Below are 24,956 nucleotides of genomic sequence, written 5' to 3' on the forward strand. Positions count from 1 at the left end.
CTCGCCCAGGGGACGCTGGGAGCTCGGCAGACGACCATCTGCGTCACGTTGGTGTGAGAATGATGGAGTGGCGACCTCGGGCAATATCTACACGCAATCTGTTCTGCTGTCAGGGGCCTAAGTTCCCGGTCATGGACCTCATTCACGCGAACGCCATCTTGAGACCAGAGCGAGACCTCACGTGCCGGTGTAGTGGCATCCGACACTAATATATGTATCCAACGGTCTGTGTTGCTGGATTTGAAATCCACTCCACCTCCTCAAATTTACGATTACCGAAGAATGAACATTTACAATAAAATAAACAACAACAACAACAACAACAACAACACTAGACTGATACTGCATTTTTTTCTTCACTTGCAAAATATAATAGAATTATGTTTTTAATTGGTAACATGATGTCAATAAAGCTTTTTTGTAATATGCTCATACTTATCATTCTTTTCTTAACATTTAGAAAGGTTGAAACAAAAGATTATCACGTATGTTAATGCTATTTTTTTATTTTCGCCAATCCCCTTTAACACTTGGCACTGACTTAAATAATTTACCTAACCCTGCATGCCTGTGTATTTATTATTCAGTGTGTACACTCATATTTCCGTAGCACCAACTTGTTAAGTTTGCTATGTCTCTTGTGATTAGTGACATATTTCTTACCAACCTGTATTATTGTTACACAGTATATATATATCTCTCGTGAATTTGTGTCATGAGCTTCTGTAATTTGCTTTGCCCAGTCTGCATGTATTGGACTGGTGTACACACATATTTGTCTCTAGCATGTATAATTTTCTTTGTCTAAAAGACATATATATATATTACACAGTGTATAAATAATTCCTGCATTTGTGTGTCACCATAATTTGAAGTTCCTCATGTGAATACATTTCACGGTGTGTACATTGATTTCTCTTATGTTCATGGTTTTAATTCATTACAAATATACTTCTTTTTTCAGACCTTCAATTGAGAAATTTTGATTATGTGTGTACATCTGTACATATTCCCCACAGAAACGGATCAACAAACTGAACACTAGTGACTGGTGGCTACGGTGATGTCCGTGCTCCTGTTTGTGTAACCATATCGATGCCTGGCTGTGACGCATGGTTGCTAATGTCACCCGGCCTTAACCCGGGTATCGCCAATCGACAGCTAACAACTACACCAAGGGGTACTCCAGTGCAGTTCCGCCTTAATTGATCATGTCAATCATGGTTATTTCCCATCAAACACGGTCGGTGCAAAACTTCAAAATCATTTAACTCTCTATCTATCCCTTGCGCCCCAGAAAAAAAGTCTGGTTCCAGTACTCAATATCATCTCTTCGGTTCACGACTCGTTGGAAATCGAGTTTAAAATCTCCAAGCACAGAAAACAATTTTTTTAGGCATGCTTACGTTACAAATCTGTGTTTTCCACCCATGGTCGTTATATTTTGTGGCAAAACTCGTAAAAAACAAGTTCAACGTCGTTAAACAATGTCTCTTCCTGTTCTCTGGCAGTTACTGCCTAACGGAGAAAAGCAAGAAGTCAGTTATCATCTTACTCTGCTGCCATATGATAGAAGCTATCACACACATGCACGTCGCTTCCAGGGGCCATGTAGGAGACGTGTGGATGACTGATTAGTTTAACAGGCGGATTTGTTTAGCGACCTGGCCTCCATGGCGGGTATCTTACGTAAACGACCCGGAGACATTTCACCAGCGCGCGACGCCGCCTCCAGTTCCAGCCCGGTAGTGCTGAACATCTTTTTGGTATCAAAATTATACAGGTTTTAAAAAAGGAATAAGATTAAATAAATAAGGACAACCTCGAATACAAGAAAACACGATAAAAACATGTAAACGCTCACACCCAGTCTCCCCTGAAGTTATACTCGGACTTGGCATAAAGACTACTTTGACTGACATGTTTTAGCTAAAAATGTCGGGCCTTCGCTCGACATTTTAATTCTCTGAGCCACTGATCATAAACATCTCTTCTGACCACAAACTTGGCTTTATTGGCTTTATGACGCCAGGGAATGGCAGGCGTCGGTGCAGATGTTCTGAGCTCGGCCGATTTTTACACTTGATTCTTCTAACTCTTCTTCGGGTGATCATGCACCACCGACTCATTCACACCTATCTGTCCATCTACCTTTCTTTACAGAGTTAGCGACAAGCAGACATCTCGACAAATATACAGATAAGGAGTCAAGCTTGCAGACAGGCAGGCATACAAATATATAGGTAGAATGAACAAAGAACAATAAATTAACAACGACATGGACACTGAGCTCTCTCCCAGTCCAGGGACGCTACGTGTTATCTTCCATGTCTGCTTGTTGACTGGACTACACTGTTATACAGCACACATGGTACTCATTGCGATTAACAATGCCACCTACAGCAGAAGAACGAACAGTTCCCTGATGCGTCGTGATCCTCCCCGGTTCCAGCGCTTGGTAGCGCGGACGAATACACTGCTTTCTGTTCTCCGACAACGATTCATTCTATTTTCTGGTCGCGTATTCCTTGGAGTCTTTACGACGACAGCTGACAGTTCCGAGGGTATGTTGTGGCTGTTGGCCCAAGGGTCCCAACTTTTTCCCCCGAGTCTTTTGCCCTTCTGGCTCAAATCCTGGTCTCGATCTCGAAGAATGTCTCTTGGCGTTGAAGAATTACCGATCAAGTGGTCCATGTGCGTGTGTATGGTTTGTGCCCGTGTGTGGTATGTGTGTGTGCGTGGTGTGAGATGTGGTTTGGTGTGTTTGTGCGTGCCTGCGTGCGTGGGCGCGTGAGCTTGTTTGTCCTTTTCAGTCTTCCTATTTTTTTACCCTGCCACGTTTATTTCTCTTTTTGCCAGCTCTCATTCATTCATTCCAGTATTCATTCTTCCTTACCCGCTGTCTTCTTTCCTTTAATGTTTTTGTCGGGATTCGAGTTTCTTTCTTTTCTTAAGGTTGCATAGGAAGGGAAAAGCCACGTGACAACAAACGTCCTTCACTTCAGAGCAATCTTCAATAGCGGTCACCGCGTGCAAAGACATCTGGCGGCTACAGCGCTGCAATTATGTATCTCTGAAGTATGTCAATCAATACGATAGGTAAGTACCCAGCCAGGCAACATTAACTCAGCTTATAAAACAGGTTTTGCTTACCCGCCCGTCTGTCTTCCGGCCTTTATTTTTCACTGTTGATGCGCTGGTGGAGGATTACTTATCTAATATCTTTCATTTCTGCAGCAATGAGTGTTTGCTGATTTTGTAAATCAAAAATAAAATGGCCAAAGGGAATTATTTAAACTTGGGCATCAATGGTAAAACAGAAACATCAAAATATATGTCCGATTTGAGTCTTAACGGAAAAATACTGGTTTGTTTCCAAATCGATTCTGTCTTCTCCTGTATGTAGATGTTTGGTCCAGGAACTGTGAGTTTTCCTCTTACATTTGATGAGGGTTGGACGACAAACATTTTAAGTTCAGTGTTTATTTCAATCATGAGCTGTTTGTTACTGGAAGGGCGTAGAGGGCGACCGGGCTGTTTCTGAGAGAGCCCTCCTGGCACTCTTTGGGATGAAGTGTGTGTTTGGGTTTATTAAAAGTAAACCCCTGTTAGCGCTCTCGTCTGAAAATCGTATAATATTCCAAACGACAATTATTTCAGTCTTCAAGTGAAACCTAGTACAAACAACAGATGGTGCTATAACCACCAACATGTATTACTGGACTGCTTGCACACGATTCTGACAAACTTCGGAAAAACGTGGATCCTTATTTTTTTTCTAACTGTTTCAGTAATCCTTTCCTACAATTGTTTGATACGATTACCCCAAACACAGCTTTACAACACTTTAAATTACTGCAGCAGAGAAAGAAAGGGTGGGCTGGAAGTAAAGTGTCGGCGCCATCTATGTCAGGCTCAGACCAGAAGTGTAGGACGGCGACACATCCGGGAAACAACCTAAAGCAGCCTTGAAATGACCGGACACGCACTCACATTAGTGGTAAAGTGCTCGCCTTCATTAATATTGCAGGTCCGTCTGATACAGCTTTTGTTGCCAAGAAGTGTACTTGCGACTCTCTGATAACTTACACCAAGCTTGGTTTAAAACTGCGATCCTGATGCTATCAGGTCCTATTTAAAGGATTAATGGTGTTCAGGTTTAATAATTGGGTAAAGTCCGTGCAAGATATCATTTTATAAAAATTTTGGCGAATACCCATCACATTCTGTTCTGAAAATGTGTCTACAAACATTGAAAGTGCACAGATTTTGTGTTATTAAAATAGACGAAAGGATTTGTTTCCGTTGTTAAGGCCTCTCAGAGGGAGAGAATTGGAACAACATTTTAATTAACATACAATGTGTACAAACACGATGTAAGGCATTTAACCTTCTCTACGAAAAAACTGTGAGAAACAATAATGACCAACGTGACGTAGTACACCGTTAGCGGCGCTCGTTGATCGCAGGTACGAATCGCGTACTTTGCCAGCGAATATTTAATTAACAGATGGGTTTTGGAGGCTGAAATTTACAGGTTAGGTTTATACCGCCTAAATCTACTTATATCTGAAAAAACTCAAACCATTCGGGGTGGTCTTTAAGAGATTTAAAGGTCCTAAGGGACAAGCACTTGAAACTAATCTCCTTGAGTGTGACAATTTATACAGATGGATGTCTCAGCTAGTCGAGTTGACATACTTTAGTGAACTCGACGCTGGAGGCAGCTGGCTATCTCTCTTATAAAACCATCAGTTTAAAGACTGTCACTTGGTTCACGAAAACGCCCCGCTGCATGTTAGATAAAAACTTATAAAATGTAATATAATAATAATAATAAAGGTCTACATATCATTCAGAGCAACTAGCTTACCTTGCATAAAACAGAGAAGATTTAGTCAAGTATTTATCAAAACGTTCACTGCTTTATCACATGCAACATTTTGGCAGCTGTCAGAAAACAACAGTTGTTGCAGTTTTGTATGAGATGGAGACTTTCTATAACATGAGAGGGTGTAGGCACGAAAGAGGGACCAGCGCCGGTAAAGTCTATTTTTCTTGTGGTTAACGAGCTGATAGAGTGAAGAAGGGAAAAACACCCCTTGATGCCTATCTTTCTTATCGGCTGTCAAGCTCAGGAAAGCCTAGCTAGGAGATTTCGAGAAGAGTGAACACATAAAAACGGGGCACCTGGCCCTCGTGGGATAAAAGCGAGTGACAGTTGAGTGCAGCACTTCCAGGCCACTTCCTGCAGTTGCAGATGGCACCTACTCCAAGTTCTGAGGCCCTGTCACATTGTCCATGGACCATATGTTTACTCATTCAGTTCCTGCCGGTGTAAAAAAAAAAAAAATATCCACTTGAAACTATGTTACCTACAGCAACAGTTTCCGCCATTTTGAGTTTAAACTGAGACCTTTCCCGTCTCAGTGTGAAGAGGTTAGCCTCTCGTTAACACCACGTCGTCAATTGTTCTCATTTCTGGGATCTTGTCAATGCTGAAATGTTATATAAAAATGGAACATTTCCACTTTGGAATAGGATTGACACGATTTTCATTTTCTAGAAAACTTCGAAAAAGGAATGTTTTCCTTTCGTAGAAGCTTTGGGGCTGTGATGATGATCTTTCGTCGAAAATTAAGAATTACGATGACCTCGTTTTAAAGAGATTTAGAAGACTACCCAATTTTGAAGAATCTCGGAATTGCAATCATCTACTAAGTAGAAACTTTGAAATTGTGATGACTTCCCCGTTAACACATCCAATTGTTGAAACGTTGCAAATGGGATGACCTCATCCCCTTTTCCTAAAAACTTCGTTTTAGCAGGCATTCCTCTCTCTCTCTCTCTCTGTCCTGTGGTCTTCTTACACTTTCTCTGGCTGCTACCATCTTCTCTCTCCGTTCAGGACTCTGATCAGAGTTGCATTCCCATCTTCTTGTAATGCACACAAGCATTCCAGCAATTTCGCGGGATAAAACTGCCTGACAGATGGAGGACATTGTTCGTTTGACATCCTCGCCTTTCGTGATTGTCATATCTGCTTATTGTCTGGCTTACGAACAGAAAGAAAAAAGGAAGAAGAGCAAAAGAAAAAAAAAAAGAGACAGCGGGTCTGTAATTTCCACCCTTCACATACTCAGCCAACTCCAGTGGCTGGCAAAATCGAATAACGAGTCCTTCATATCGCGGGTAAGTGTCAAGTGACAGTATGGCAGTAAGATAGTAATACCATTTGTCTTTCATTGGCTCTTGTCATCTGTCTCATAATGCGCACATATTAGCAACAAGTGGAGACCAGCTGCTGGTGAATACCGTTACCTTGGCGTCCTGACAGCAACAGCGTCTTGTTCTCAAATAACTGATAGAAAATGTGGATGTAACTGTCAAACGCTCTCATATCATTCCCTCCTACAAAATACACACAAACTACTGCGTTCTGTGGGTGTCCCTGTCATATATTTAAGCTGCTACCATCTGACACTTTTCTTGGCGATAAACAAAATGTCTTAGAGTATGGTCGTACTTAATACAGGCTATGCGTTTTACTTAAACATAATGTTCTGAAAAAGTGAAATACACTGAACACTTCTTTTCTGTAGAAAAATTTTTCACCAAGCATAAAAAAGAGACAAATCAATCAACAAATTTTGCAGTTGTGTTATATCTCGCACAGAGACCACAACACATTGGAATAAGGAGACGAATCATGTAAGGCAAACAAAAGCCATTTTCCTCTCACTTTCTACGATGCAATGTTTGTCTCCCGTGATTACATCCGATAAAAATCTCTTGGGTTTGAAAACAATCTACCTCAAAGCAGTTAATAGAGCATTTGACTGATTGATGAAGTAGTAGCGGACAAAGGTTGTACTCACATCCAGTCTAGCGGTGACTTCCCCAAGTCCAGCCTGGAGTAGCTCAGGAAGCTGTCCAGCCTCTGACACCAGGCGATGTGATGTGCAAGTGAGAGAGAGATAGAGGGAGGAGGTACACAAGCAGCAAGTGAGAGAGAGAGGGGGGGGACACAAGCAGCAAGTGGGAGGGTGAGTAATGGTGCGGCTATCAATGAAGGTGCTTTACTCACTAATGCGATATTCCCGCCTCGGCTTTCCCCCCGAGGGTCTCCGCAGCTCGGCCCCAGCAGCGGGCCCTCCGCCGGCGAGAGGAAAGGCGCGAACAGACGAGCCTGGTCTCGCGTCTCCTGTAGATTTGATTACGTGCTTCCATCAGACCCCACCACCACCCTCTCTTCTCCCCTTCTCTCTCTCTTCTTCTTTCCTTTATACTGGGAGATGCAGGAGGGAATAATGGTCACCACTATCCCCCTCCAACTCGCCGTCTGGAAGCTAGGCAGATGTATTCAATAAAGACACTGCAGTCAGGAAAACATTCCACTTTTTTATTTTTTTTTCCGCTCCCCTTTTCCCAGTTCTTCTTGCAAACTAATGCCCCGAAAACCATGGGAAAGATGTATCTGATAGAGACCAAAACTTCTGTTTTATGAGTCGTGCTACAATTTATCTTCGAGGTCCGGCTAAAGTACCTCTAGGGGTCCGGTAATGTACATCCGAGATCTGACTATCTTACATTTCTATGTACATTCGGGATAACGCGCATTTTTATGCATAATGCGTAATGTTATTCAATGTACATTGTTCAAGTTCATTTTTTTGAACACCCGGGGGTCCGGTTAGGGTATGTTTGTCAGTCCCTCACCCACCTTTCCAGCCTTTCTTCAAAAGTGAAAGTTCTGATTATGTCTGACACTCTGGAACTTCCACTCTTAGCCCTACTGCTTTGTGGACAGGCACATCGACATCCAGTTGTGCTCCACGATTCAAACATGCCAGCACACACACTTGGGTACAATACACACCCCATTGATGGACATCATCATACAGTCAACACCCCAGTCCATGGCAGATAGCTGTGACTTGCTACTATACACACCACACTGATGAACATCATCATACAGTCGTCCCCAGTCCATGACCTCGGTCTTCAGCGGATAGCTGTGGCTTGCTTCTATACACACCGCATCTGTATCCCTTTTACTGCACACTATGACTGCTTGCTAATGTAATCAAAGATGTTTAAATCTTTATAGTGTTGTAATACAAAGTGTTCTGTAACGCATCTGACCGTTCTAGAATGGAAATGCATTCATCATTATCATCATCATCATCGTCGTCATTGATGTTTACGCATCGTGCGTGTGTAACCATCCTACACGGAATTGTTGCTGGCACTCTCCGTGTTTAGCTCATTTGCTAAAAATTTCTGTGTCTAATGGCAAACAGCTCATTTCCTTGATTCTTGCGTGTCTGCAAGGGAGGTAAATGGTTTGTCGAGTGTCACAGTATTAAGTGGATCTTTGCGTGTCTGCATGCAACTTCTACTTCATTTATCTTGCAGTTTTTTTCTCTCTATTTTTAGTTTTTGGTTCTATATCTCTTCCTCCCATCCCTTACTTTCTTGCAGATGGTTACCATATTTCTCCGGTAACTGCTTTCAACACTTTTACAGCAATCACTTTAATTTGTGCAACTAGGTGGAATACTTGTCTGCAACAATCATGAGTATTTACACACAGCTGTTACTATAAGTTGATATTTAATTATTACTTTTTTAAGACAAATACTGATTTCCATATTTGAGTGTCCGGTATTTATTTAGATACGAGCTTATAAAAAAAATGAACAAAATAAGGCATCCATTGACTCGGTATCGGCAATGTCAGAAAAACAAGCGTTGATATGTTGCCCTTGAATTGCTGTGGACAAATGAACGGGTCATTGATGTTGTCAGCAGAGGATGAATCAACTACAATTTCTTTTCCATACGTTTGTGCGAGCGATGTCTCATTCATTTCTCGATTTAAATCACGAATTATTTTATTGGCTGAAATTTTATCAGGAAATGTAATGCTCCCGTCAAAAGGTCCATCAGGTGTGCAGGCAGGAACAGATAGACAGGTAGGACGGTTGACACCGTGCCAGCAACAGAATTAATTTAACATCAAAGCAGATTTTCTGAGATTTTCAAGGAGTTATTTTCTCCGAGTAGAAATTAGCAATACTTGGCAAGTGTTTCACACAAAGTCGATAGAACAACTACTTCGGTTAATTGCCTCAGCGGGTTCTTGTGCTATTAAGGAGGAGGAGAAGGAGAGAATTGGTGTTTTACGCCGAGCCAGCAACTAAGGCTATATCACGGCAAGGCAGCCAGCCATGTAAACAGATACCACAATCAGAGAAAGAACACCGTGCCCGAGACGAGAGCTGAACCCAGGACAGCCAGTCCTCACTGTATTGGTTGCACCACCGGACCGCCATAAGGAGAGAGGCTGGTGAGGAGACAGAGTAGAGGTGGTGGTAAGTAGTCGTACTCGTAAGTCCAAAGAGGAAGCTGGCGGCTTCGACCTTTCAAGCACAAAGATCAATGCCGGTCCTTGTTTTGTCATCCTGGTTTGTACAGACGGTGAGCGGAAAAGTAAGCAGGACACACAAGGAGTGACAGAAGGGAAGGTCAGCTCGCACAGGGAGACAAGGGACACCAACGTGACGTCTGTATTGATCATCGTGCACTAATCACATTTCGGCCTGGAGATCATCGAGTAATCTCCTTGGGGAACCAAGGTGGGAAAAAACAGAAAGAAGACAGCAAGGAAAGAAAAGAAAGAAAAGAAAGAAAAAAGTTTAAAACTGAAAAGAAACTTTAAGAAAAGAAAGCAAACACCTTATCCTTTCTGGTGGGAAGGGAGCTAGAAATGGAACTGAAGAATGGAAATTATGAAGTGTATATTAGACTAACAAAGATTTTAGCTTTACTTAGATAATGCGTAGTTAGCTACTGCAAGTGGAGCACACGCAAGCTCCTTTCGCTCTTTTTGTTTGTTTGTTTTTGTTCAGTATGTCTACCGATGGCAAAAGATTGACATCGACATCATCGCGACAAGCAAGAAAGGCCTTAGACACAAAATTAGATCATCACAGATCGGTGACGAAAATATAGAAACGAAGAAAAATCAGGGGAGATGGGTAATTATAAGATTGTAATAAATATATGTAAATTATAAGATAAATTAGAAATAAATATATTACCGAGTATTTTAAACTGTTTCAACCGTCAATAGCTAAAGATTGAGACGAACATCACAAAATGGAAGAGGAAAAGGAAGCAAAAAAGAATGAATAAATGAATGAATGCAGTAATGAAAAAAGAACATTTGAAAGAGAAACAAGGAAAAATAAAATGTAGCCCGCTATTGCAATGACTTATAACTAAATTATAAATCTGAATTGCGGGAAATGCACGCTTAATTCTTTTCCTTCCATACAAAGAAGACAGTAATTCCTATTAAATTGTCTTGAAATCCCTAGGAGATGACTTGCATAAAAACCCACAACACAAAACCAAGATAGACAGTTCACTAAAATTCTCGGTAAAGCCTCTCGGTGAACCTTGTCGTGCCTGGCATTCAGACAATAATTTCAGCGGGCTTATAGTTGGCATCATCAGCGCACTCGAAAATGCAGCATCTGTCGTACTCGTAGCTGTTCTTACAAAGTTCTCTGGCAAATGGTGTGTGAGTGTGTGTGAGTGTGAGTGAGTGTGTGAGTGTGTGAGTGTGTGTGTGTTACTCGACATGCAAACATAAAATATGGCTACAAAAAAACCAAACTAACTAAAAAGTATAGCAGAACAAATAACCTCTTCCTTTATCTGTGTTGCCTGTGGACTGATGTCCAAACACCGATTAACTCTAAGCATGTATGAAGGACAGAACTATTACTATAAAGGACAAAACAAATATAGAAATAGCATATTGTAATGCATCAAAGACACACACCAATTACAAAATTCTGTAAGCTTGCTCGTCCAGCCGACCTCTGGCAATCAGCAGATCACACAGTTAAGGACGTGAACGGCAAGCAGGGAGAGCAAAGTGCGCCATTGGCATTCTGGACACGTTCACATACAAAAGGCTTGCAGCTTTCTTTTGCATAGAAATCATGTCCGGTGAGAGTGCTTTTGTAACTTTGTGTGCATGCTGTGAAATTCTTAGTTGTTCTTAATTATTGAATAATTCAGATTTCACTAATAACTACAGATTTGACATTATTACACTGCGTAAGCTCTCTTGCACAAACAGCAGACATTACACAGACCATTCCTACAGTTTGCAAAAATATTGATAAAATGTCGTTATTGTCCCCCAAAAGACCAATTCTTTGTTATCTACCCCTCACCCCTACTATTCCCCTACCTATACTGTTGCTTACTATCAAAATTTACTTCTCGTTCAATAGACCGACAAGTTCCAGAGAAGAAAGTAGACCAGCCACCTGTCAGAATAACTCCACCCCACTACGATGCTGAAACATATTTCTCCATCACGCAAGGGCCCGTTGAGATCTTCTTAAGTGTGCAGATTGCCTCCCCAGCACCGGTAACTCTAGCAGGAAAGGGGAGCTCATTCCGCTGAAATGGTCAGACAGCGACCCGGGACAGCGGGAGATTCCTCTTTAAGCCCTTGTTTACTCGTGGAGAAGAATATTCGCTCTCCACCCCACAGCAGGCCAGGAGGGAGAGGGCACTGCCATTAGGATATGGATATTTTTACGAGTCCTGGCTTATCACTGGAAAAGCCTGTGCCTTCGGCCAAGATATCAAGAAAAAAAAAGTAAAATGAAAATTTCACCGCAAGGCTTCCATTTCATCCCAGGAGAGAATACGTTGGACAGATAGCAGCATTAATATTAAATATAAATAACGCCAAGCTAGAGAGGTATAAATAAAGCAATGTATGTGAAATTGCTGGAGACTGGGTGGATGGCTCGGGGTGGGCAAAATAATCAGATCCTTTCTCTCCCTCTCCCTTTCTCTCTCTTTGTATATAAAGTATGTGTGTGTGTCCGGAGCGCACACACATACAAACACACAAGCACGTCCTTTCTGCCTGCATTATCGCTTGACGTTCGTGTAAGACGAACCCTCACCTAGGCAACACACGAATGTCGCTTCTGAACCGGTTCGATTGGTCTGACAACGTCCTTCCTTTCAGGATGTGCCACTCAATGCCGACACCTCGAAAGAGCAAGTGTGGCACATCGACGTCTGTTTTCATCTCCTTATCGACCGCGTCGGTGATGCGCTTGTGATATTGAGTTAAGAGTTAACGAGGCTCGGCGCACATCGATCAATTAGCGGCGAGGAGCAGTCTTGGCTGCAGGGTGGCAGACCCGACGCAAACAAACCACGAGCTTTCAAGCAATGTTTTCTCTACCACTGTCCAGCCTAGCGACACCTTCACCACCATCCTCTGGCCTCGCGCCCACGTGAAAGAAAAAGCAATAAGCAGAGTGTCGGGTACTGAAAAGGAGTATGTGAATGAGTTGTTCTTGCGGCTGTTGTTGTTGTTAGACGAAAGAGTCGATGAAGAAAGAGGAGAAGACATAACACGCACACGAACTCACAAAAGACGTGTCTATGCAAACGGTGTCTGTGCCACAAATCGAATGAAAGTCAAAGGGAAAGAAAGAACCGTAAATAAACAATCAATGATCAAATACTAGAGAGGGATTGGTTCCAACCTGAGATGCATGTCAGGGTACATAGACACCTGCACAGCTACTGGTTCCATCAATCTGTCAACGGACCATTGACTTCGCCACGGCATCAAGAAATAATTGTCATTATCATTATTAATTTTCTCTTCTGATGTGCATACCAGATGTATCGGACAATATTATTTACTCATATTTGACTTGGATCTTTCAAACTTAGACGGTTGACCAGATCCCTTGTAGACATAAGTCTCTTTAGTTTCTCGAGCTTGCTTCGCCCCTTATTACGTGAGCAGGCATTCATACTGTTGCAACAGAGCAGTCGACACCTACATACACAGTTAAAGGGGCGATGCTTCCACACGTTTAGCGCCCCTGCTGGTCGTTCTGGGTAACGCTATACCCATATAACGATGTCATCCATGGAGGCTCGCCCAGCTATTAGTGACTAAAAGTCCGCAAGAACTTCGCCCAGGGCGAGTGCAGGAACGTATTCACGTCTTCTTTACGTGGTCCGGCAAACTGGCAGAAAATGCGATCGTGCTTTCAAGGGAGGTAATTCCATGAGTGCGATCTGGCCAGACCAGAGCACTGGGGATGTTGGGACAAGTCTGTCGCCAGGGATGCATTCCTGACGAAGCACAGATGCGCCAGGAAATTAGATTGGAGAAGCAAGAACTGAACTGAATGACCTGTGGACACTTCGAAAGCCTTCTTTACATCGCCTTTTTCTTCTTTAATTAGCGACTAATTTCTTTCCTTCTCCCTCCAAAGACGAGTGGAGTGGCGTTCATTGAAAGTAAAATAAACATAGCGCGAGCTTTGATTGAGAGCCAAGAGAAGAGCTACACCTATTAGCAGGGTAAGAGGTGTTGTTACGGCAGAGGTAACACAGCCTCGATGATCTTAGTTCAGGTTCAGAAAACGAGAGCTATGTAATAACCTTTGTATCCTCCTTGTCCACCCAACACCTCAGAAAAGCAGATGACTTGATCACGCCCAGGGCACGCGTGTTCAGTGGAGCTGTTTACTTTTTGTCATCTTTCTCGATTTGGGTTTAAAAGATTTTCAATTTTAGTCGAAAACGAGCTTTTTTGACATCTCAGACCCATTAATCCTATGTAATATTCTCAAACGGGTACAGTTTGGGGGTAGTTAGACGACGACGGCTACGACTGAGATCAAAGGCTTTGTCAGCTGAGAAAAATGAAAACTAAGTTTAACAAGTGTCGTCAATTTTACAAGTTAAAACAGTTTCTATATTCAGACCTGATAAACAGTAAGAGTAATGGCGTAGAGATGAACTCAAACTGTCTTTTGGGTGATTTCATTATGTTCTTTGTTTTGTTGTGTTGTGTTGTGTTGTGTTGTTTTGTTTTGTTTTGCTCTGTTCTGTTCTGTTCTGTTTTGTTTTTTGTTTTGTTTTGTTTTGTTTTGGAGTCAAACACGAAACGTTAAGTTGGAATTCTTTCGTAGTAGTAGCTTTATGGGGATTACCGTTCATATCTGTAGGGTTAGTTAATTTTGTTTGGAGTTATTTGGGTCTCTGTGTGTGTGCTTGCTTTCGATTTAGACTGTGGTCATATATATAAGTAGACATGATCTAAAAGAGACAGATGTAGTTTGTCTTGTGTTGAAACAAAAGAGAACACAGATGTCTTCGTGACTGCTTGAGTGAACATGGGGCACCGAATGTACCCATGACATAGAGAAATTGAAGGAATTTTACAGCAAAACAGCAGCCGATCCTCCCCAGGGTATGGGAACACAATAAGTTCGTCAAAAACTAAATACAAGGGAGGAAAAGAGTCTCTAATATCAAAACTTGGAGAAAGGGGAAGGGGCCTAGCCTAGGAAACGCACCAAGTATTATTGTCAGCTGCTGATAATAGAAATTTATTGTGATCAGAGCACCAAATAATGTTGACTCAACCCTTCTAGACTCCGCATGATGAAAATTTGGCCGGGTACAGAGATTTTACGCTTAGAAATAAATCAGGAGATGAAATTTTACTCGGGGTCCGAGAAAATGATATATTATAGGTCAAGGTGTGAGGTGTTTTTTCAGGCAAAGACCTGCATGCCACCTTAGAAGATGTCTTGTTGCCATGACCTTTGTGCTGGCGTAGTATGGAGTAAAGTATTTACATCGATGTATGCTGGTATGCCGAATGTGTCAGCATTTTTATTTACCGATACAGCCGATTGGGTAACGCGAGTTGTTGTAATCGTTACTGATATAAGAAGGTCTCTCTACCCCGACTCTGTCACCTCCCACTTATTTCAAAGCCACAGCATCGTGCCCATAACCCCACTCTCCCTCACATGACAACAAAAAATTTAAATCGCCCAAGGCGTATACTTACATCACTTCTTTGCCGCTTTTCTCCCCGTCACACACAACGATTGACAGAGAAGTGCTGGAGAAGGAGAGCGCAGTATAGAACGCAGAAGGTGGACATGTGAACCTGGCCCGACAGTTCGTTCATAAAGCTATCCAGTGAACGTCTGTCAGCTTGTTTAACCACAAAGGCGCTCACATCGATCCAGTCTCGAAGCAGCCAGAAAAATGGGTCAGGAGAAGACAGCACGTGCTTGCACCGCATCCCTGCTCCTCGCCATCATCGCGCCCCTTGCCAGCCTCCTTCCTACCCAGATGAGGGCACCACAGCTTTGAGGGATGGAGGGTGGGTGGTATGTTCGGGACGGGGGAATGAACTCGGGTGTTGGGGGTTGGTGGGGGAGGAAAAGGCTCGTTCCATCTGAGTTGCGCGGTGGTCCTGGCCGTCGTTTCCAAATCGATGAAGTTAACGTGTGCAGTTGTCACAGCTTCAGCACGTGCTCTGCTTATAAAGAAGGTTATGTCACAAAAAAATTCTGTTCTGTTTTGCCTCGAGGGCTCTCCTGAACACACGCCTCCGCTAAGACCAATGATGGAAATAGATTTGCTTGGTTTTTCTTCTAATCAGTAAAGCTTCAATAAATGAATCTTGAAAATTACCATCTCGTGTCGAATGCATAAACATAAATTTGTAGCATTCTCACCTGCAAAAGCATGCAGCCCCCAGGGCTATAATTCATTAGAATGAAGCAGATATCTCGCTCCTCTGCTCTTCAAAATGACGAGAGAGAAACAGGAGTTTTGCAGACGAATCAAGCAGGTGAGAATGTTCTTGCTCTGACATCATCTGCCAAACATGGCATCCCACTTGCGGCATGCAAGGTCTGCTTAAGAATGCACTTCTGGTGTACGAGGCCAGCACATGGCGGTCGAGGCGGTCACGACCCGTCGCGACATCACGGGAAGGGCAGATCGCAAAAGCAAGGAACGAGACACTCGTGCGGATAAAGACTAGTGGGAGGTCACATGGCTGACGACATGGGACACCGTGCAGGGTCAAGGACGTAGCCACGACACCATGACCCTTGCTCCCATTCTCCACTCCCTCCCCAACACACACACATTCCTCCTGCATGCACCTTGCGGCTTTGTCGTCTATGACTATCTACCCCTTTCATTTCTTTTTATCGCTCGTCAACCGTCTCCGTTCTTTTTCAAAGATCTCGACAGACGAAAGAGCCTGCTGGTACAGGGTCTACAGTCCACGTCTGCTGCGGGAAGGCGCCCAAACAGCAGCAGCAGCAAAGGTGCGCATTGCCTCGCTTTAGAATCAATGGGGTTCCTTTCGTTTCGTCTTACTGTTCTTTTACTAACTGAACCTCATAACAAACCCTTTGATAGATTGTCTACACATGATTCTCAGACAGAACGAGGAATACAAGCTCCAGCTGAGAACACAGGTAAGGTCTGTAAGTCCATCTTGGTGTAAATAACAGGATTTTATTACACTTACCCTAATGGATGCTAAGCCGACATCGTGTGATAACACCTTTTAGATAACAAACAGTCTCTGATAGTGATTTTTTCTGCAATCTCCTCCTATAAGATTGACGAGTTGTGAGAGAAGTCCCCAGCCCTAAATGGAATGAAATGACAACCAGGTAGGCTGAAGCTGAATAATAATAACAACAACAACGTGTAATTTTGAAGGCGCAAACTATCAGTGCTTGGGACAGAATACAAAGGACGGAAGGAGAAAAAAATTCTGCAGAAAAAAGAATAAAATACATAGAAGACACAAAAAGGAATTAGGGAACAAGCAGTTAGGATGTAGAGTATCTAAAATCTAAGTTTAAGACTTGCAGGCGAATTAGTCAATTGACTATAAAAATATTGACAAATATTAATATTAAAAATACAAATATTTACAACTCTGTTGATTGGTGTAAGGAGTGATGCTCGTAAAGCAGGTGAGTGTTTAGTGCACGTTGAAAGGATTCAATGCTGGGTAGATGGCGGATATGGAAGGGGAGACAATGACACTGTTTTCAAATAACTAAATATACGATGACTGTATGTGGTTGTTTTAATGACACAACACTACTATTACATGGAAATACTAACACTGCAAGTATCACGCCTTAAATCATTGAGAAACTATTTTAGATTGTTTCCGTTCTTGTTTATTTGTGTTTTAGAAGCTCCTAGCCCTGTAGGGGAAAGCAAAGTTTTCCAAGAAGAAAATGGTGAGGTAGACGTCAGCTGGTTAGTAGGCTACGACTGACAAAGATAGAACACAAGTTACGTCATCGTTGGCGTCATGTAATTTTGCGTCACTATGAACAAGTGACAGGAATGAATGACGCAGGCGCGATTCCACTTTACGATAGGTATTCATGTCGTGTCAGTCATGTTATGTTGGCAGCATCGCTAACTGCAATGTTGTGTCAGACTGGGAAACTGTTGAGGCTCAACCACTCACACTCGCTGTGCCGCCATCTTCTACTGCAACCGATAAGACACGTCAGATGTGGTAAACTAGGACATTACAAAGCACACTAAGTGAGCCAAAGTGACTAAAGAAATCTGTTTACTGAATGAAAAATACGTTGAACAAAAGAATTTTTAATGTATATAGATTTTTCAAAGTGCTTCAAGAAATTATCTTCCCTCAAATTAAGCGGCATCTGTAAATACTATTTTTTTAAATTCACAGATGTTCCTATTCTTATCACTACCATCAGGACTTTAACCATTATCGTGGTTGTTGTTGTTGTGTTGTTGATTGTGTTGCTGGAGGGGCGGTATGATGGCTCCGACTTAAAAGAGTTTCAGCCTCTAATATGTTGACATCAACTTAATGGACCTTCTACCCCAAAATGACACTAGAAACGCGGTTTCGTAAAAGATACGTTCTTCATTATTTGCTGCTTTGCTGTCTTCTAGTTCCAGACTTTGTTAAAAGTGAGATAGTGTTACAAAACTTTGCTAAAAATGAGACAGTGTCAAAAGACCTTGTTGAAAGTGAGACAGAGTCAAAAGACCTTGTTGAAAGTGAGACAGAGTCAAAAGACCTTGTTGAAAGTGAGACAGAGTCAAAAGACCTTGTTGAAAGTGAGACAGAGTCAAAAGACCTTGTTGAAAGTGAGACAGAGTCAAAAGACCTTGTTGAAAGTGAGACAGAGTCAAAAGACCTTGTTGAAAGTGAGACAGTGTCAACCATCATAAAAATCAGGTGCGTTCGTCAGGAGCACCTCATATACAAGTGTGAGGAAATCTCTGACCTGCTTCCTGACAAAACGTCTAAAGATACTTTCATGCGGCTAATGGAGGATAAAGTAAATTGCTATCGTGAGTTGAAACCAGAAGAAAGAACTCAACGACATGACTCTATTGGATCTTTTCTTTCTGATACAGAGGAGAATTTGTTCAGAAGCGATGCGAACGAGACTGAGAAGGAGACAGTTTCGCTGGCCTCTCGGCTTCTGGAGACAGTACAGGAGCTGGCGACCGCCATTGCCAACGACTTACCTCCTGGAAATAACACAACCATCCAGGGTGGGAAAATGTTGATATTCGGGATCAAGGTGAACATGAGTGTCAGTGTTGGTGCTAAATTTCAAAACTTCCCCACCAATTCTGAAGTGCCTCTCAGCGATATCTTTGAAATTCCGTTCGCAAGCTTACAGGGCTTAAAGGGGGCTGTGCCTATTTCCCTTGTGGTAAGCGACAGACTCGGGGCATGGATGACGCCCGATGTGAGTGTCAAGAATGTTATCGTCTCACGCGTAATTTCGGTGTCAATAGAAGGACTTTCGGGTAACCTTTCCCAGCCAGTCAATTTTACAATGGCGCACTTGAAACAGGTGAATGATACCAGTCGTCATTGTTCCTTCTGGCAACCCTCCACCAAGAAATGGCTTTCCTCCGGCTGTAAGACGGAGAAAGTCTCTCAAAATTATACATCGTGTAGCTGCAATCATCTGACAAGCTTCGCCGTGCTAATGGATGTTACCCCCTCCTTCGATAACCACAAGGACCTTAGCAATGACGGCAGCGGCGGCGCTGATGACCAAGGCAGCGGTGGCGGTGGCGGCGGTGGCGGCGGTGATGACGGCGACGGCAGGGATGACGGTGGCGGCAGGGGCACAGGCAGCGGCAGAAGCAGCAGTAGTGACGATCACGTTTTGTCCTACATCACTACCGTGCTCTTGTCAATCTCGATCATTGCCTACTTTTCTCATTAATTACCTTTGTCAGCTGCAAGTCCTTGTACAGTGAGCGCAACACCATTCACATCAACTTTGTGCTGTGTCTGGCAGCCGGACAACTAGTCTTCGTGCTCGGGATCGACCAAACTGACAACAAAGTAAGTTTTTTGCTAAAAGAGATTGGAAGCTGGATCCAGCTATACGACTTTCACTAAAAAGAAAATAGTTTGACAGCGACTTTTCTATTTTCTCTAAAATAGACGACATTAATGAAGTGATAAATGTACATTCATGCATGCTTTACAGTTTTTCACACGTGGCACTTTTCTCTAATTATTTACTGTTACTTTTTTGTCTTAAAGAAGCACAGCTTTGAGATTTTATTGATAGCGTGTATTAATTTGATCAAATGCATGCTCCTACTTCAAGAAGGATGAAATAAGGAGACATGAACTGTTTTACTGTTGATGACGTGTGACTGTAACTTACCTTGTGTATGAGTGAATGTATGTTGTAGAAGTGAGCGTGTCTGTTGTATGAAAGTATGGGTGCATAGTTGTTGATGATTTAAGTCTGTGTATAATTTATGTAAAACATTTTGAGCAAATATTTGGTAAGGCGCTATATAAATCTTCATTATTATTATTGATGTAACTGTAAAAAGCGTCAATGCTTGTATTAAAAAGTTAGTCTACACACGAAGATTGCTTTAAATACACACGTATACAGCATGATGATAAAGGAGATATATTTGTATGCCATTGTCTTACGATTCAAACATTTCCATTCCAAACACGTGGTTTTATTGTTATTTTCTCAGATTATCTGTGCTGTTATTGCCGGACTTCTCCACTTCCTGTTCCTGTGTGCATTTTGCTGGATGCTGCTGGAGGGCCTGCAGATTTACCGGAAGCTGGTGGTGGTGTTTGATTCCAAATTTTCATGGACACCAGTATTTTTCGCCATTGGTTATGGCGTGCCTGCTATCATTGTTACATTGTGTGCAAGTGTTAACCGAAAGGTTTGTTCAGAAACATACACCAGAGAAACACTAATCTTTTAATTAGCGTATATTTAGTTTTTTTCGCCATCATATCATGCGCTTACTCATTCACTTTAATAAAAAAAAGTATTCGGCAGTGGAACTGTCATTTTAGGATTACAGGTTCTGATAGGTATTTTTTTCTACTCCTCTGTACTTGGGTCCTCAATTTAGTTTCGTTTTCATTTCAATTCAAATAATTTGTGTACTTCCCTTCTTTTGGTGAAAATGAAAAGTCCGAGCGGTGGTTAAGTATCGAAGCTGATTTACAAGAAATAAGAAGTGAATTCATGCTGGCAAGACCTTTCAAGTTGACATGTTTCTGTTCAGGGTTACGGAACTCCCACGATGTGCTGGCTCAGCTTCGGAGAGAGGCTTTCACTGGAGCTTCATCGGACCGGTGCTTGTGATACTCGTCTTCAACATTATCATGCTGTGCGTCGCTGTGCGAATCATGTGGCACCATTTGACCTTTGGGTATGTTCTAGCATAGAGGTCAGATGCAACAACAGCTTTTGCTTTTCAGTCTTCAAGGAAAATGCAAGGGAAATAGCAAGTTGGACTTAAACGATAAATACTGACGCTCTGCTTCATCCGCTCAAAAGTTTAAGTTTAAAACCGTTTATTTACAGCTTGTTAAAACAGTTGCCGACAGATGCTCCGTGCTCTTTCACCAATTGGCTGTGATTTGTAACGCAGGTGACACCATTTGACAAGACGGACATTTTCTGTCGTGCTAATCTTTTTTGCTTGGCTCTTTCTCAGTGTATATACACTTAAGAAACTGAAAGTGCACAGAAAGGGTTAAATGAAGTCAATCTAAAACATGTTAGCCTACTTGTAACGTGTCCTAGAACTGTGCCTTAGACGTCTGAGTGTGAATGTAGGTTGTTTCCATCTTGAACTTTGAGTAAAAACTATTCAGAATGTCAGCGTCTAACCTTTAAAATTAATGTCTCGTCTTGCCTGTTAAAATACTTCAAGTTTCATGAAGAAGTGTGAAAAAGCTTAAGAATTTTCCCAGATGTTTACTATTTCCTTCCAGAACACTGCCACAAAAACAGGAGGACGAAAAGATATCTACAATGATCAAGGATCTGCCAGCCTCTCTGTCCTGCTCGGGACAGGGTGGTTGTTAGGAGCGTTTCAAATAGGTGCACTTAAAATTGCCATGGCTTACATCTTCACTCTACTCAACAGTGTTCAAGGGATATTCATCTTTGGCTTTCATTGCCTAGGAAACTCTAAGGCAAGCTCAAATTAGTACATCAAAGCGCATAGAGTGTGGTAAATTTTGTAATAAACATAACTGTTGTGTTTCGGACAGATTTATTTGCAATAGTGTTTTGTACCTAGGAATGGAAGTTAACTGTTGCATACTCATAAGTCTATTTTACAACTGGAGAGACAAGTATTGCGGTTTTTTTTTCTTTTTGCTTTGTATATTGGTGGTGCTGGTTCTATTGTTTCATTCTGGGTGGGATGAGCTTGATAGTTCATGGGTGGAAATGTGTCTGTATACGTGTTAGATCTTGCTCATTTATTTACACAAAAGATTTATATTTGTAACCTCGTTCAGGTTCGCAAGGAATACAGGAAAGCCCTGAGACAGGCGACATGGATCCCGATGCCAATAAGAGTTGGTTTGTACAAGCTGGTGGCCACTCCTTCAACGGCCGAAATGGAACCCATCTCCACCTCAGGGGCTTCCGCTTCCGGCACCTTCACAAAAATGTTCCAATCCCATCAAGAAGGTGGCAAGATAAACCCCGAAATGTCCACTTGTATGACTAATCTGCGAAGCATTTCAATCACCAGGGAAGAAAAGAGTTCTGAGCAAATTACACAGTTTACAGAAAGAGTGGATTCACATGAACAAGCAGATAAAGATTCAAGAACTGACCCTCAAGAAGTACCAGATGAAAAGCCCGAGAAAGTGGAAAATGAGAAGATGGAGAAAGCAGAGAAAGAGGAGAAGATGGAGAAAGCAGAGAAAGAGAAGAAGGATGGAGACAAGGATGGATGAATGAATGCCTTCACAGCCAGAGCAGGTGTAAGACAGTGTGACTGAAACTACATCAAAGAGCGAGGTATACTTTGCTCAGAATTAAAACTGGTGGTTAGCCTGCCTCAGGTAGCAATGACTGTGCACTGCATGCGACGAACGTTGGAACACGTGTTACCACGTGACCAGACTGAAGACAGCCTTGAAATGGAGACAGATCTATGAATGGTGCATTATCGACATCGAACTTAGTCGATATATGTCAATTCTAAGATATTTAGAATGAGAATTTGCGTGCGCGCAAATCGCAGCATAATGCAAGCACTTTGGTACTTAAATAACATTTTGCTGCAAAAACAAGCAAGCAAACAAACAAACAAACAAACAACGGATAAAATAGGAGTGAAATTAAGACAAAACACTAATAATGTTTGTGACCATCTTAATCACTGTACGTCGGTTATCACAATAATCCACAAGCGCCGAGGAGCTACGAAAGCTACAGACCTGCCTCACGACATTGTGTAAACAAGAGATCACCAAGATTTGTCTGCAAACACCGAGTAGAGCATTATGTCTTCAGAGAAACCAGACCTAACATTTCAGGGCAGTTGCGACATCAAACAAGAAGAACACTCAGCAGTCCCGACCGCATACACATGCACACTTACGCACGCACACACTCATACACACGCACACAGTCTCACGCACGGACACACGCACGCACACACTCATACACACGCACACAGTCTCACGCACGGACACACGCACTAGTTTTGAGTCGTGAAGATATTTATGTTTAGAGGAGGACAACGTGTTGCGGTGAGGTCGCCCGATAACTAATCAAATGTCGACTGTCACCTCATACAAACAGCTGACAATAGTAACACGTAATGTCTATGTGATGGCTCGCTAGTCTTGATGCCATTACAACAATCACTTGTAGATTTTAGACAATGTCAGCTGTTGAAGTATTATTGTAAAAAATTTTCGTTGTGAAGTAAGAGCAATAATAATAATACTTATATACATACATAAGTCTTGGTATCACATATAAATGCATACACCAGACACACCGACAGGTGGGTTACTCGGACGTTGAAAGTCTATATTTCACATGCTACATTAGCAGTTTTACAGAACCACGAGAAATGCAGACTGTCAGCGTGACTGAATAATCCCAACTGTCGCTCGTTCTCTCTCTCTCTGGTTGATGTTGACTGCAGGCAATGTTGTTAAAAACACAGTAACAAAAATATAATAGTGAAGATGGTATCTCTAAAACCTGAAACTATCATCAGATAATTAAATAAGCATACTAACTGTACATTTGACATAATGGTCAATAGAAGACAGTAAAGTCTGGTACATTTGACTGCCTAAGGTCCTCAAGTACAAACTGTACTTGTACATTCTGTCATAAGACGAAGAATGTGAGCTCTTTTGCCTCGGTGGGTATTATTGTAGTCCTTCACCAGAAGAAAACCCACTTGTGAGGACCATTTTGTGTCTTTCACATAGTTACAATATGACATGATCAGAGACTAGAAGTAAAGCGCTGGATATAGTTTCCATCTCGACAGAAGACTTACCAAATTTGTACTTTTCTGTCGTCTCGGGTAACAGACGAGACACTGCGAAGTGGTTGACTGCAACCTTCAACAACAAATTAACAAAGTGGGATCCTTCATTAGAATGTCTTACAGGAGTAACCAACTTTAATACAATTTCAAGAAAGCCATATTCTTTCGACGTACTAGATCGGCCACAGTTGATATGCATTTCAAATTAGTCGTACTTCGCATGCGCACTTCTTTTTACATCCGGAAACAAACTGTACAGAAACGGCAAACGATAGTTTTCTAGATCTACCTGGGAAACAACTTGAAAATTAAATATTATCAATAAAAGGAAAAAAATCATTTTCCACGTGTTTTTTATGCAAAAAAAGAATGCATACTACACGCATAAAAGGTACATAGTGAATAGTGCAATCTATTTTTATTCGGAACAAAACAAGTTGATGCTTACTGAAACCAATTAAACCAGAAGTGCCAAAGTGTGAATAAAAATCCCCGAAATACCTAAAACAGGATATGGGAATATTCAACGAGAAAACGGCTGATCGAATGGCTTAACATGCTCAAAAAAAGATAAAGCTGTAGAGGCTAAATACCGACAACTTAAGATTTCGATCAGTTGGTTCAGTTCGTGAGATATTATTTACAATGTCACGATTATGGCGCAAAGGAAGACATTTTTATCTTGCACCAAATTCTTCAGTTATGTGCGCTTTTAGCTTCATTTCCTAAAACGCTTCCATTTGAAATATATAATTTTGATGCTATAAGCCCGGCTAATGGCCGAGAACAGTTCCTTTTTTATTTTCTTTTTTCTTCCCTCTTCCTTTTTTCTGGGATTTTCTTTTCTCTTTCTTTCTCCCTTCACTCTCTCTATTAGTTCTTTCTTATTTTTCCATCGATATGATCGAGGGTTCTTGTAGCCCGACAACTATGATTATGTTATGCTTCACTTAAAACCTAACGGTTCTTCTCTCGGTAATGACATCATTACGAAGTCGTTGAAATCTACAGACTTTAAAACTAGAAAGTTTTATTTTTCCTCTCTTATTTCTAGCACAGTACAAAACAAAATAATTCCCTTTTGACACTTGCAGGAAAATTATTGCATATCAAAACAACTAGCCCTATATTTTCTATCTGAACATGGGTATGGAAATAGCAAAGTTAATGTAGTAATTAATTTTGTTATAAGGAGGTTTAAA

General features: G+C 41.8%; 2 protein-coding genes across 4 annotated transcripts in view; one reads left to right on the forward strand and one right to left on the reverse strand.

The window, feature by feature from the left end:
* The window catches only part of LOC112557582 (neprilysin-1-like), a 46,090-nt gene extending 30,885 nt beyond the window's left edge, over positions 1–15,205 (reverse strand). The window contains exon 1 of one of the 3 annotated variants that reach the window (XM_025227533.1): positions 14,939–15,205. The gene's annotated coding sequence lies outside the window, so the exon portion shown is untranslated. Of the gene's footprint in view, positions 1–6,878; positions 7,018–7,087; positions 7,211–14,938 lie in introns of those variants that run through there. The other 2 variants (XM_025227534.1, XM_025227532.1) reach the window with 2 other exon arrangements.
* Positions 15,206–17,276: 2,071 nt separating this feature from the next.
* Positions 17,277–24,080, forward strand: LOC112558021 (adhesion G protein-coupled receptor L3-like). The gene is given in 6 exon segments (XM_025228205.1): positions 17,277–19,137; positions 19,140–19,282; positions 19,945–20,145; positions 20,497–20,643; positions 21,212–21,415; positions 21,746–24,080. Coding segments are annotated over 6 exon segments (2,487 nt in total). The 5' UTR covers positions 17,277–17,792; the 3' UTR covers positions 22,193–24,080.
* Positions 24,081–24,956: the final 876 nt, after the last annotated feature.

This window comes from Pomacea canaliculata, linkage group LG2 (genome assembly GCF_003073045.1).
Source record: "Pomacea canaliculata isolate SZHN2017 linkage group LG2, ASM307304v1, whole genome shotgun sequence".
In the NCBI taxonomy this organism is placed as follows: domain Eukaryota; kingdom Metazoa; phylum Mollusca; class Gastropoda; order Architaenioglossa; family Ampullariidae; genus Pomacea; species Pomacea canaliculata.